Consider the following 13749-nt stretch of genomic DNA (forward strand, 5'->3'; position numbering starts at 1 on the left):
GTTTAAGCACTGTTTGTGTTCCTTCGCTGTTGACTCATCTACAACAAAGCAGTCACAGGCTCCACAAGGATGAGCCGCTTTCAAAAACAGGAACATCCTATTAATTTGGAGTTAAATGTTGATGTGCTGTCATCAGTTGAGCTCTCATACTATGCACTGTGCTGGCTGGTCCCAGAGTCCTGTTAGGACACTGATGGTATTTCCTCCAGCTTTGAAACCATCAGGCTCAATAACTTACATCCCATCTGCACCACCAGGATGAAAAAGTGCTCCAGGCAGAATAGAGTTGTATTTTCACTGATTTGTCCTGAGAAGTACACATTCAAGCATTACACAGCACAGCATCCAGATGGCACCTCACTGGCCAACGCCACCAGTATGTGCAACACGGCATCCAAATTGTATTTGAGCTGGCAGTTTGAGAACCTGCATGTGCCAAAGTGTTTGCTTATGCAAAAATAGCAACTGTGGTGCTGAGAGTGGTAAATCATGGCCAGGTCAGAGACAGATCTCTCAACTGCTGCTACTATGGCCTGCTTAGTCCCTCTGGCACAAGTCCTACTCCATGCAGGATGATACAAGCAAAGCAGAATCACCTCTCTGCACAGATCTCACAGCTCAAATTGCTCAGTGTGCGAATACTTATTAGACCTATTGACACAGTAATTGACAGACACCTCCCCTTGCACAGCCTTCTTGTTTGTCTGAAATAGGTACTAGACACAGAGGATGCAAGTACACATTGTGGTATTTACACAGCAACACTCTTTGTTCTGGTGCAGTGAAAAAACCTACACACATCAAGACTAGATGGGCTGCAGTGACAGCTGCCAGTTTAACTTCAGCAGCTAGACTAAGGATAAAAACCATCTAGTTTCTATCCAGTGTACTTTTTTTTTTTTAATAACAACCACTGCTATAACCTCATATTGAATATAACTCTGCTACAAAACCCACAAGTACATGCTAAGAAACATACCACGTGTTTTATGACATTTGATGGTAACAAAACTCATTCTGAACCAAAACGCTAATGCACCATATTCACTTTGTTCCAGCCCAAGAACAGTACTAGTCTAGTGAAGTTACAGCCTTATCAATGAAGCCAACAATCCTTTTCCTTTTGTACACAGATGACCCTTCTGCCTGAACACGCTAATGGGTAAGGGAGCAAATTCTTTTATACAGCAAATTCTAAAGCGATAAGCAAAACCCACATATTGAAAGTATTATGCAAGCCACTGTTTCAACAGTCACATGTTCAAGTGAAGCAATTAAGAGGTTTTTTGAACTGTTATTTAATATGGCTGTTAGCCACTTCATCCTTTTAGCAGTTAAAAGCATATTGAGAAAGTTCTGAGAATAGCCCTGGCAAAAGTGTACCTGTCGGTTTGATCTGTGACACCACATACCATATGATATTCCTAGCCCAAGAAACTACTATGAGAGTAAGATTTCTCTCCACTTTAGACTAATGTGGAAACCACTGACCAACTCACAAAAGCGTCCTTCAGTTTGGTAGCAAAACGGAAATATTTCAGATAAAATCAGTTACTGGTTATGAACAGGGGAAAGTTTTGAAACCAAGTGGTACTTAGTTTTTGTGGTAACGCAAACCACACTTACGTAATTTTCAGAAATTGGAGTGAAAAGCTTTCAAGTTATATAGTGACAGTGACAAAACAATGGAAATATTCATGTACCGCACTTTGTGTAACCCATCCTTTTTGTGCAACAGATAAGAGCTGCATTTCTAGATTCCACTAATCACTAGAACTTACACTTGAACTTCCAATTATTTAAATGACAAGAGAGCATTTGAAGTTACGTGCTCAGGCACAGTTCCTTCAAGACAAGAAATTGGTTCCTTTCTCTCCATCCATACCTTATGTTCCCCTCTTCATCTCCATCTGAAGATGGTCCTGAGCAACCTACTCTAGGTGGCTCTGCTGGAGCAGAGGCTTTGGACATGATGATGTCCAGAGGTCCCTCCCAACCTGAGCCATTCTGTGATTCAACAACAGTCCTCTGACCTCCAATAAGCAGGTCAACAATAAGTACAAGAGATGCATCAACTCTGTTAACCAATTTAGTCAGCCTCCCAGAGACAGAGTTCAAGGTAGCTGTTGGGCTAGATGCTTTACGGTAAGCCAAAATTCACTTAGTGGGATTAATTCTTAAGAATTCTGGTGAGTAATGGCACAATTGCCCTACTGATTTCTTAAGACATAATAAGCCAAGGAAGTTGCTCCACTACCCCTTAGAAACAGTACCGTGACACTGATGCTGCTATCATTAGGAACAGAGGGTACACAAAAGAGTAGACAAGTTAACTAGCCAGCTTACAGCACTGTTTCTTTTGATCCTGTTATTTTGAAGCCAGAAGCACATTCCACCACACAATACTATTTTGAGAAATATTTAAGACAGGTTGAACTCTGAGTAGTGTCTTTACTAGTCTGGTTCAGGGAGCAGAAGAGAGAAACAAAAACAGACCCAAAAGACAAGCAGTTCATAGTGTTCATAGACACCACTCACAGACATGAAAGAACTGGTGAAGGGCTGGCAGCTATCTGTTGTGATAAAGAAATTGTCCTGCAGCAGGACCACTGGGCCACAGCAAGGGAGACCATCCAAAAATTAAGTTTTGATAGGCCATTTTTATTAATCTCTAACCACGTATTTAAGCGAGACATTTCTTATTCTGTAGTTCAGCTTTATACTTGAAAGACTGAATAAAAAGCTCAAGGACAAACTGAATTCCCCAGGACCCTCTCATCTGAATGTTTACCCAAGAAGATCAAGGCTGAGTTTCTAAAAGCAAAAGTTTCTATTTCATGAAAAATCATGTTAGATATTTCATATGAATCTCTTAATACTGTCTTGAATGATTACTGATTTTAAGAAGCTACTTTCCATTAAAAAACCTTGAACTTTAATATTCCACAGAAACACTAATCCTCCCAAATTACACCCCATTTTCTGAAACATAAGCACATACACAGGCAAATGCTTTTTACAATACCAATCACCTGTATGACACTACACATCTCAAATGCAGAAGAAAATATCCTCTTCTTTACTTGCCTAACCAAAATATTAACCAAAAACAAGATTAGTGATTAGTCCAATTCAGGAAAAAAAAAAAAAATCACTGTTGGGAAAAAAAAAAAGAATGGCTCAATGATACATTCAAAACTTTACTTTCAATCAAACTTCTCACTTGACTTCCATAGAAAGGAGCTATAGACACAGTGTTTGCTGCAGCAAACATCAGATGAGTATCACAAGTGCAGTTCAGTTTTGATTTTAAAGGTGGAGATGGAGGAAGGAGAAGGTGTTATTCTGCCATGAAAGAGGGGGAACAGTAACAGCCTGAATTTCAGTTTAACCAGAGAACAGGCACAGCATCAGCAGGCAACTATGCAAGAAGAAAACCACGGCACTTACATTCTTAACAAAAAAGTTTCTGTGGACTCTCTCCACTGGGACATTAGTCAGCAGCAATGATAGGATTCATTCTGTTCAAAAGACAAGGATTCCAAATTTCACTTACCATGAGAGTCGGATCCCAACTTCTTAGAAGCCATTTAGAACCTGAAAAACATTTTAAAACACATTTAACAACTTTGTATGTGTAGCACAGCATAAGTCTATGAAATTCTACATTCTTGCCTCTAGATTATGGGATATGTTGCAGACAATTGCTGTTTATCATGTTACCAAGATAGATAAGCAAACTTATTTTACAGCACTGAGAAATGACTGAGCAGACAAGTAACTTAGCACAGAGTCTGACAATCTAAATGGCAATATAAAGACAGAAAAAAATCAAACACAAAACCACAAAAACCAGCCTAGAAGCAGCCAGGTTGCTCAGGAAAGCAGAGAGCTCCAGATCACAGCACTCACAGGCAGCTCCATCCCTGCCCCATGGAGCACACCCTGCTTCCTGCGGTATTAAGAATAGACCTTCCTACTGGAAATCCCACACTGATCCTCTTCAGTTTAATCCATGCTGCTCTAAAAAGGGATACTATGATACTCACTATGCAGTCAGCCAACATGGCAGTTTTCTAGACACACTGGGTAATGCACAGATAACAATACAAGTACACAACAAATCGTCCCATTAGGAAGGTATCTTGGGATAAATGCTCAAGAAAAAAATGCTAACAATAGTCCTCATCCACTGCTCACAGAATTTTACTAACTACTTACAAAATTTGGAAGTAAGATGTACATGGCTGTTAAACACACAAGTGCATAGCCAGCTTTTAACAGAGAGGAGCCTTGTCCTAAGAAAGAGTTGTTTAAGGTAGAATTAGCTGTCTCATTAGTTGTCAGCAAAAACCCTGTTCCAGGATGCTTATTGTGTGTTCAATAACATAACTGGTTCTTTTCCTAGATTAGAAGTACATCACAAGATCTTTCTCATGACACAACAGCATAATTCTTCAAATAACTGAATTTGTAAATCCTCCTTTGACATTATGCATAACAAAGAATGAGAGTTGCCTTTGTTTTTGAAGTCCTTCGGCTCATGGCCTGAAATGCCCAACAGCCATCCTTCACAAACATGAAGTTATCCAGTACACCCCCACCAGCAGCAGTGTTGAAAGCACAGCTTGGAGCAGATCTAACATTCACACCCACCGTTCCCCAACTGAGATCTTTCCATTGGGGATTCCAACTGCAAACACTACCTTAAAGGTAAGGTGAGGTGAGGATTACACAGACAGCTTAGCTATTCCTTCCAGCAGCTGCTAACATGACTGGGGTCAGGAACAGTCAGTTTCAGGTACTTTAGGAAAGTATCTTTTTCTGTGCAAATGTCCCTTTCAACATTACATTGAAATCAATAGGTGAACAAACTCTATTGGCTAACAGGAATTCAACACACAGCTAAAGCTGAAGCTGAGGGAAGAACACTATCCAGGTGCAACCAGACTTCAGGACACACAGCGAGCAGATGCCAGGCTACAAGGAAATGAGTCACGCTGGGCAATTCCAGGTATACCTTCTCCATAAAACCCATGTGTCATACTGCTCAGCGTTTGTCAGGTTCTTCTCAGCACATCTCACCATCTCACTCAACACTGGTATTACGTCCAATACCACTCCACTAAGACAGAGAACTGATTTTGGCACTAGCTGGCAACTGCTTCTCAGAAGCGAACATAACACTGCAGCTCCAAAGATGGCCTAAAGAGCAGGTAAAACAGTGCCAAACCTGCTATCTCAGGAAGGCTGTCAAGGGCAAAGCCAGAAGATCACCCAGTACAGTTGCACATCAACTTTTAGAGTGGATTAGGCTTTACTGGTCCCAGCACCACAGAGGAGAAGACTAGACTGCAGACTACAGCATATCAAATAGGTTACACCTTTCAGACCCAGACCACAGCTGCTACATTGCTAGTTCTTCTGTATGAGAGTAGCAATTAAGATGACCGCTTGATTTGTTATTATTGAAAAAGCCAGGCCACGTGTGAAATCATACAGCCTTCGCATATCTCACCAGTCCTCTGTATGTCACTGGATACTGTGAGGCACCACCTGCAAACACGTACTATGGCTGCCTATCATCCACTACCGTTACAGCAAAGCTGCGCTAGGGACAAGGCCTCTACACACTTCCTTTGAGTTCTCAGAGTTCCTTTTTCTTCTAGTTACTACCTCAGACTGAAAAGCAAGTACTACATTTTTAAAGAATTTTACAATTTCTAATGGGAGGAAATAACCTCTTCGCTTTGGCAGCTCAACCAACAAGGAAGATTTCTTTCAATACAGCACCAGTTCCCTACAGGCAATACAGATTATGCTGTCTACCTCATTTACCAGAAACAGCTTACTCCAGACTTACCTACAACAAGGGCAAAGACAATTCAAAATATATCATTTTTAGAATGGTAATTTATATCCCCTCCCCAGTTGTGAGGACACACTAAGTTTACCATCTCACACATCTATCACAAGTAACTGAACACTAAATTGTGGTGACATAATTAGTTTGCTCCAGAGACATTAGTAGCAATGTGTATGAATCCCACAGAACCTAAGACGTGCATGTCTAACATCCAGAGAGTTTTGCAGTGGCATATCAATCTGGAGTTGCCTAAAGCCTTTGATGTGTCCTCAGTGTCAAAATTCCTCTTGCAATTTAACCCCAGATAGCAATCAAAACCACTATAGCTGCTCACCCACTTCCCCCGCATCTCCACCCCCAAATAAAAGAGAGAATCAAATGGGAAAGGAGAAACTAATGGATTAGAGACAAAACCTGACCAGCCAGCCCTGGGAAGAGGGAGATCACCCTGGTCCCAAGCAGCCAGTGCTGGGGAGAGAGTGAAAAGGCCAAAAAGGCAGAACGGCCCAGTGGCCAACTGCAAAATGGTAAAACAGCAAAAGGCCAAACTAAAAGAACTCCTGAACAGAAATCACCAAGAATGGAGATGAACAGGAACAAATCTGATGAGCCAGAATTCCCTGCTCCTGTTAAATACAAAGCAGGACACCAATGGCACAGAATATTCTCATTGATCAGTCTGTCTGTCAGTCAGGATCTGCCCCATCCATGGCCCCCCCCTTCCTTGCTGACTCACACCTGCCAACAGAAGTCCCAGAAAGACCTTGGCTCCCACACAACAGCTAAGATATATGCAAGTTCTTACATTCTCTTCATTCTAACTCAAACACACTGGAAGGTTATTGAAGAAAAACATTAATTCTATCCCAGGGTGTCATCTTCGTGTTCTCAAACTAAATCCAAACAACAACTATGCTAGCTATGAAAAACAAGAGTGCCTAACTGCATGAAGAAAATTAAGTCTATTTCAGTTAAATCAGCAGAATACCCCACATAAGCAGAAAGCATCTTGCTTTTGTTGGTGATCCTGTAGTAAAATCCTAGTAGAGGCCAGGCACCTGCATTAACTTCAGGGTGCAGTGGGAAACATGATTCCTTTGCTTTATGTGACACCTTCTTTTAACTACAGAAGCTAAGGCACATCAATAGCAAATAGCGCTTCCAGAGGAACAGTCACAGTTTAGATTCAGGTAACATTTGAGTTTATATCACACTACCTCTTACTAATGCACAATGACCACGCACTTATTAACACACCATTACTGCAGAAGGCACTGTCAGCAAACAGAATTGTTACGCACTGCACACAGTAACACTAGAACAGGCTGCCAGCCACATTTCATTGCCTCCTTTCCAAAGAGGGTTTAATTAAAATAGTGTCTTCTGACTAATCAGATTTGATAGACTATTCAGGGACCACTGTTACAGGCATCTTGCTGTTGCTCTGTCCTGATGTTTGGGAAAAACAATATTTGCAGCCATTTAGCAGGTTACTGATGTTGTTACTATGCTTCTGGGCCTGAAGTGTATTTGCTTAGTCAAAGCCCTTACACAGCACAGTAAAGATCTGCTCACCTTTGTTACCGGTCTGCTAGAAATTTCAAGGATTTTCTCCCAAAGCCTTACTCCAAACCATCTAATGGATGATTGCAGCCCTATCTCTGTTGCCTTTGATCTCCAGACTCCAGAATGGGATGCTTCAGCATCAATGAAAACAGCAGATAGGGCACAAATTTTGGTCTGATGCTTTACTGTACATCTTAAATTGACAAAGACAATACTGCATGTGAAGTTTTTCAACACCTCTCCTCAGCTAGGGAAACAATTTACTTAGATAATATTACAAGGTTTTCTTATAGCCACCTACAAGCTCTCCTGTACAAATGTAGACCTCCTTAGCCCCATTCCCTCATTCTTGGTTCTGGCTAACCCTCTGAAGATCACAGCTCTACGTGCTTCGAAGTCATAAGCAACTGGAATGTTAGCAGCCACTGACACAATCTGATGTGAGCTCTTCCCTTCCTGTCTATTAGATTCATTTTTCACTTAGTAACAATATGGCAACGTTCTTAAAACCAGCCCTGGAGGAATACCGCAGAGTAGAGCCCAGGACCACGAGAGACAACTTCAGAGGGATGACAGAAGGGGATGGGGGGACAAGAAAAGAATCACAACAACAAGAAGACACAAAACAAAACAAACCCAACAAAAACACGCACACAAAAAACAAAAGCTGGAGAGGCTTGAAGAGACAGCATAGAAATGAGCAAGACAGTCCACCTGGCATGTCACCATTTAAACCTGAATGACTACTTAGCTGTGCTGCCAGACAAGGAGAATGCAGAGAAGTATGACTTGGTGCATTCAAGCAATTCCAGAGGGACAGGCTCATCAACAGACCAGAAAAAACAATTATTACCAAGAGTGACTCATGGGGAGCTGCTGGGAAGTTGTGGTAGTTTTTAATTATTATTTCCATGTTCCTTCTATTGGTGTTTTTCCTGAAGTTTATATCTATGTGCCTTTTCTTTTGAAAGAGCTCTGACTGGTCAAGTTGGAAGCATCCTACCATTCGTGGTACCTGGAACAGCTTTCTCAGTGATATCTCAAGCCAATTTAACTCTTTCTCAAGAACTGGTCTCTTCTTGCTATAGCCCTCATTTTGCGGTGCAAGTATGTCTAGATTCCAGACCACATGAATTCTATGAAGTAATTTCCATCTAAGATTCAGATAAATGAGAAATGTACTTTTTATGGGTCAGAGGAAACCAAAATGCCTTGAGTTATCAACCACAATCAATTCAGCACATCTGTGATTTTTCAGAGAATAAAGACCTGATCTTGCAACTTCCATTTTGCCTGCTAATACACATTGCGTAATCTAAGGATCCAGAACCAAGGATGCATCCATTCATCTGGGAAACTACAAAAGACAAAAAAGCTTCAGAAAGAAAAGATCACTTTTTTGCTGCCCGTATTACATCCATGAACTACTATCAATTTTACACCAAGAAACAATGAAAAGTCATTTCTTTCAAGTGATTGACTTCTAATGCGTCACAGGTTTCCAGATTTAGACAGTGGCTTAAATTTTTACTCTAATTACTTGTTTCAGTGCAAGTGAAAGGCTATAACCAACATCAGAATTCTGCGTATAGCCTCATACAACAAAAATAGAATCAGACAGTGCCTGTTGGTAAGATAAAACAGAGGTTAAGATTCTCATATCAAAGCTTCCCACCTATGCAAGTGTTCAATCATTGCTGCGCAACTGAAATCTCTTACGTCAACTGACAGTAAATCTGACCACAGAAGTTTGCTACAGCTACAAACCAGATTTTTTTTTTCACTTACTGTAGTCTCCAAACAGATGACATCCCCCCAAAAACTGCAGCAAATGCTTCTGCTTTGTACCTCTAACAGTCCTGTGAACAATGAGGTGTCAGCTGCATGGAGTTATTTCCCTTTCATTAAGCATAAACACATTGAGCCACTGATAACAGCTCTTTGGATAATGACACTGTAAAACTAGATTTGACATGTTGCAACTATGCGCAACAATAAATTTAAAAAAAAAAAAAGCATCACTTTCACTAGTCTTAACAGAAAAATAAAGTTTTAAGTATATCTACAGTAATTCTTTAAGTGCTACTGCAATCAGGAGATAAGGTATATTAAGATTCTTGGTCTATTTTAAAATAAATAAGAATAAACCACACACTTTTTGAAGCAAATACAGGCGTGGAGTTTCCATTCAGTTTTCAATGGGCACTGCTTAAATCAAATCTAACAATACGTCTTCATCTCATGGGATATAAGTACAAGTGGTCACCCTAAATTAAATCAAAAGCAGAGTAAGGATAACACTGACAACGGGGGTAGAGGGAGGATGGGATGAGATATCTCCGTTGCATACACCCCCCATGGATCAACAATCCAAGCAACTGTGATGAGAGATCCAAATTTTTAAGGACAGCCCATAGCATCAAACCAATTCAGTATGTTATTTCCAATGATTGAGGGGCAGAGGGACACAAAACAATAATCCAGCACTTTTAAAAACATTTCCAGGATACGTGAGTGGGACGGATAGGGAGCAAGAGCCCCTGTGTGCAGATCACATTATTGGATTAAAAGACAATGCTCTTTAGCAACAGCAGTAACATCCATTGTAGGGCTGCACATGCAGATGTTGGATAGCAAGTTCCTAGTGGAAAAAAATGATTCTTCAATCAGTTGCTTCAATCTGTTGCTTAGTGTGACACAGTGGGCAACTAGACATCCTGCTTCAGCATACATCAGTTGATGGGAAGTTAAAGCAGAAGACAGCTCTTCCACAGGCTCTTGCATCTCTCACGCTGTTGTTCTGTATGGATTCACTGTGTTAATATTAGGTACCTGTAGTTATGCAGCTATCCTCATGTTGGATCCCACTTTGTTTATTAAAGGCACCACGCTTGTTAAAAGCATATACTATTTGAGCTGGTTAAGGATTTAAGGCTGTTAACTGATAATGGACAGCTCTACTTCTCCTTTAAGATCCCGACTGTGTATTTGGAACATAAGGTAATTTGCCACGCATTTCACCCAGAAATAAGGGAAAACCCTACAATGGCTGAGGAAACACATAACACTAATGCACTAGTTTTAAAATCACTGAATCCCTTAGTAGCCATACAAGCTTCCAAGGAAGTTGAAGTTTATAGACCACATGAGCCTCTAGAACTACAAGTTTCACAGGCAACAGCATAAGAAAAATGAAAATTACAGACAGCCCTGTGGTCGAGGCAAATCAGTGCAAGCTCTTCCTTTGGCCAGAGACTGACATGTCAAGCAAGAGTATAGAGGATGTACATACCCCAAATTCACATTTAACTGTTGCAGCAAATGAGTGACTTTTTTTAAAATGGACTCTTTCCGAAAAAGGAATCCTGTCACAAGACAAAACCATCTATAACCAACATCTAAGGCTGGTGTGACTTCCAGTCTCAGCAGACAAGGAGACAGCCCAACTTCTGTCAACTCCAAGAACAGATGTGGATTATAGAGTGTAGTTCCTATTAGTGATTGTTACCCAAGTTATTTAAAGATCACCTAAACAGAAAAACAGAGGGAAAAAACCACATGGGTTTATCTTTCTTTTTTTTGCCTCTCGAGATCAGCTTCACTAATTTAGAAGCTACAAGATGACCAAGAAAAGGGTGGTAAACTAGAAACAGAAGGACCATCTTCCCCTCCTTGAGATACAACAGAAGCAAGACAGATATTTGCATGATAAACCCTAGCAGAAAATATAAATATGCTGTCCAACTCCTACATTCTACAAAAAAAAGTGAGAAAATATGATCCAGCACTTGTACTACCAATGAGGGCTACCATAATCTCAAAATGCAGAAACGAAACAAGTCTCAAATTTGATGAACAGAGCAACTGCATTTAACTACTATTTTTCTATATATACGAAGTTTGAATAGCAAATACTTACCACTTCTGAGAGCTTAAAATAGCCAGATGGAAAATATCTAGCAACTATTGACAATTTTTGCTACCTCAACTTAATTAGCACAAGACTTCATGCTACTACAAACAAGGCAAATCTTCTAAAAGCAACCTTAGTACTAGCCAGAGACAGGTATGTGCATTAATTTTTCTGTTTCTATTTTCTACTTCTATTTCCAATATTTCAATACAACCCTTCTCACTGGTAGCTAGAGAAAGTTGCTATTAATAGTTTCAACAACAAAATAGATCACTTGTTCTCTTCTTTTGGTAAAGATGTATGAAAAAACAGCAGAATATCCTGCATATTTAAAAATGTATGTCTGGAAACCAGAGCAGCATAAGCTAATCAAAATGTTGCTCTATTTGTTGCTGTGATACTTTAACATATAACAAGCTAACTCTGAAGTACTTGAATATTATTAATACTTCAGACTTGCCCCAGTTATGAATGAGGAGAGACAAACATTCCCAAAATGCTGCCAACACACAAGTTGAACAGCTTTTGCTATTAATCAGAACATCTCCTTTTTAATTCAAAAATAACAGAATCTGTTCTGTTTCAAGCTATTTATTTTTACAGTCTTTGACCAAGAGAGGTGGACAAGTAGCTGGCATATTTTAAGTTCAACTCCTGGTGACCATACCAGGATGTACTCCCAACAGCACCACAAGAACTCTGATTATTTTCTTGCAGAAAGCAATTTGTATTCTTTTGATAAATATAAGTTAACTCAAATTTAAGTAATTTTTAAACACACTACAGCAATTAAATTACTCTACTTAAAAAACCCATTCCAAACAAAGCTATACAACTGTCACCTTTTCCCTGTTAAAGCTCAGAAGAGAGACAGTACTATTTATTGATATTTATGGTTTTGGTCAGAAATATGGTGAAATACAAGTGCTTATGGAATTATTTTTAAAAAGGAGACAGAAAACATCTAGCAAGAAATCAAGTCGTACAAAAATTTTTAAATGGAAAATAAAATCTGCCAGCAGGTCAAACATCGCTTGCCATTTCCTATATTTAAACTCAGCCAAGATACGTGTCTACTGCACTATACAAGGATAATGGGACCAGTGTTAAATTACTACAGATTAATCATTTTGTCCTCTTATACTAGGGTCACATTCGCTACCCACTCTCACCACAGACTTAATATTTTCCCAGAAAAACTCAGTATGGTACTGACAAAATACAGCTTGTTAAATTAACCATTCCACCTACAAAAAACTCTACCTGCCCTGCAGCAAGCAGGCTAAAACCTTCAACTCAGCATGGGAGCCACTGCTTCAACTCCTGATTGCACCCTCAGTCCAAGCAGTTTAAATACACATAAGGCCACCAACAGCCTTCTCCCACTCCCTACAAGATCTATCCCATAATGTGGTTAAAACTGCTGAACTTCTCCAGTACTTTGACATCCATTTCTCTCAACTAAAGGAACCACATTCTGAGAAGGCAAGTTCCCTGCAGATTCACTTAATTTAAAAGTCACCAATCATAGAATGGTTTGGGTTTGAAAGGACCTTAAAGATCACCTATTTCCAATCCCCTGCAATAGGCAGGGACACTTTCCACTAGACCAGGTTGCTCAGAGCCCCGTTCAACCTGGCCTGGAACACTTCCAGGGATGGGGCATGAACAGCTTCCCTGGGCAGCTTGTTCAGTGTCCTCCACCCTCATGGGGAAGAATTTCTTCCTCATATCTAATCTACCCTCTTTCAGTTCCATCTCTCAGTGTTGCCTGTTTTTCAGGAAACACTCCTATTCACCACAGGTTGCTCTTTCACCAAATATGCACTTTGAGATACATGAAAGCAGAAGTTCTAAAAGCTTCCTGCTACCGAAGCACCTGAGAGCTGATCACAGCACACCTGGAAAAGTGTGTTTTCTGCAAAGGAACAACATCAAACTCTCAACATTTCAGGCATTCCTGATTTTCAAAACATACCTCATAAGCTTGGTTTGCCTTTATTTTGACAGCGCTAATGTAAGAAATGTGAATTCCATCTTAGATGCTACAGTTGTGACATTCTTCACACACTTGACTTTGGGTTTTTTTTATACATATTCTGCCACCCACTAACATGCCACTGGTACAGCTTCAGCTTTCGATAGTACCGCATTTCATCCTTAATTCATGTATCCCTCATACTAAGCCTCTAGGTATCTGTCTTCATCCAACCCTTCCTATCAAGGATGAGACTAGAAAATAAGCACATACAGACCTTCCTATCAAGGATGAGACTAGAAAATAAGCACATACAGACGTTCCTATCAAGGATGAGACTAGAAAATAAGCACATACAGACCTTCCTATCAAGGATGAGACTAGAAAATAAGCACATCTCCGAAAAATCCCATGTTTTGCTGCACT

General features: G+C 40.1%; 1 protein-coding gene across 1 annotated transcript in view; it reads right to left on the minus strand.

The window, feature by feature from the left end:
- The window catches only part of UBAP1 (ubiquitin associated protein 1), a 37916-nt gene that overhangs the window by 15009 nt on the left and 9158 nt on the right, over positions 1-13749 (minus strand). Inside the window, exon 2 of the mRNA XM_080362800.1 lies at positions 3557-3597. Coding sequence (XP_080218926.1) covers positions 3557-3590 — 34 coding nt within the window. The 5' untranslated portion in view covers positions 3591-3597. The remainder of the gene's footprint in view (positions 1-3556; positions 3598-13749) is intronic.

The sequence above is a fragment of the Nesoenas mayeri genome, assembly GCF_963082525.1.
Source record: "Nesoenas mayeri genome assembly, chromosome: Z".
In the NCBI taxonomy this organism is placed as follows: Eukaryota; Metazoa; Chordata; class Aves; order Columbiformes; family Columbidae; genus Nesoenas; species Nesoenas mayeri.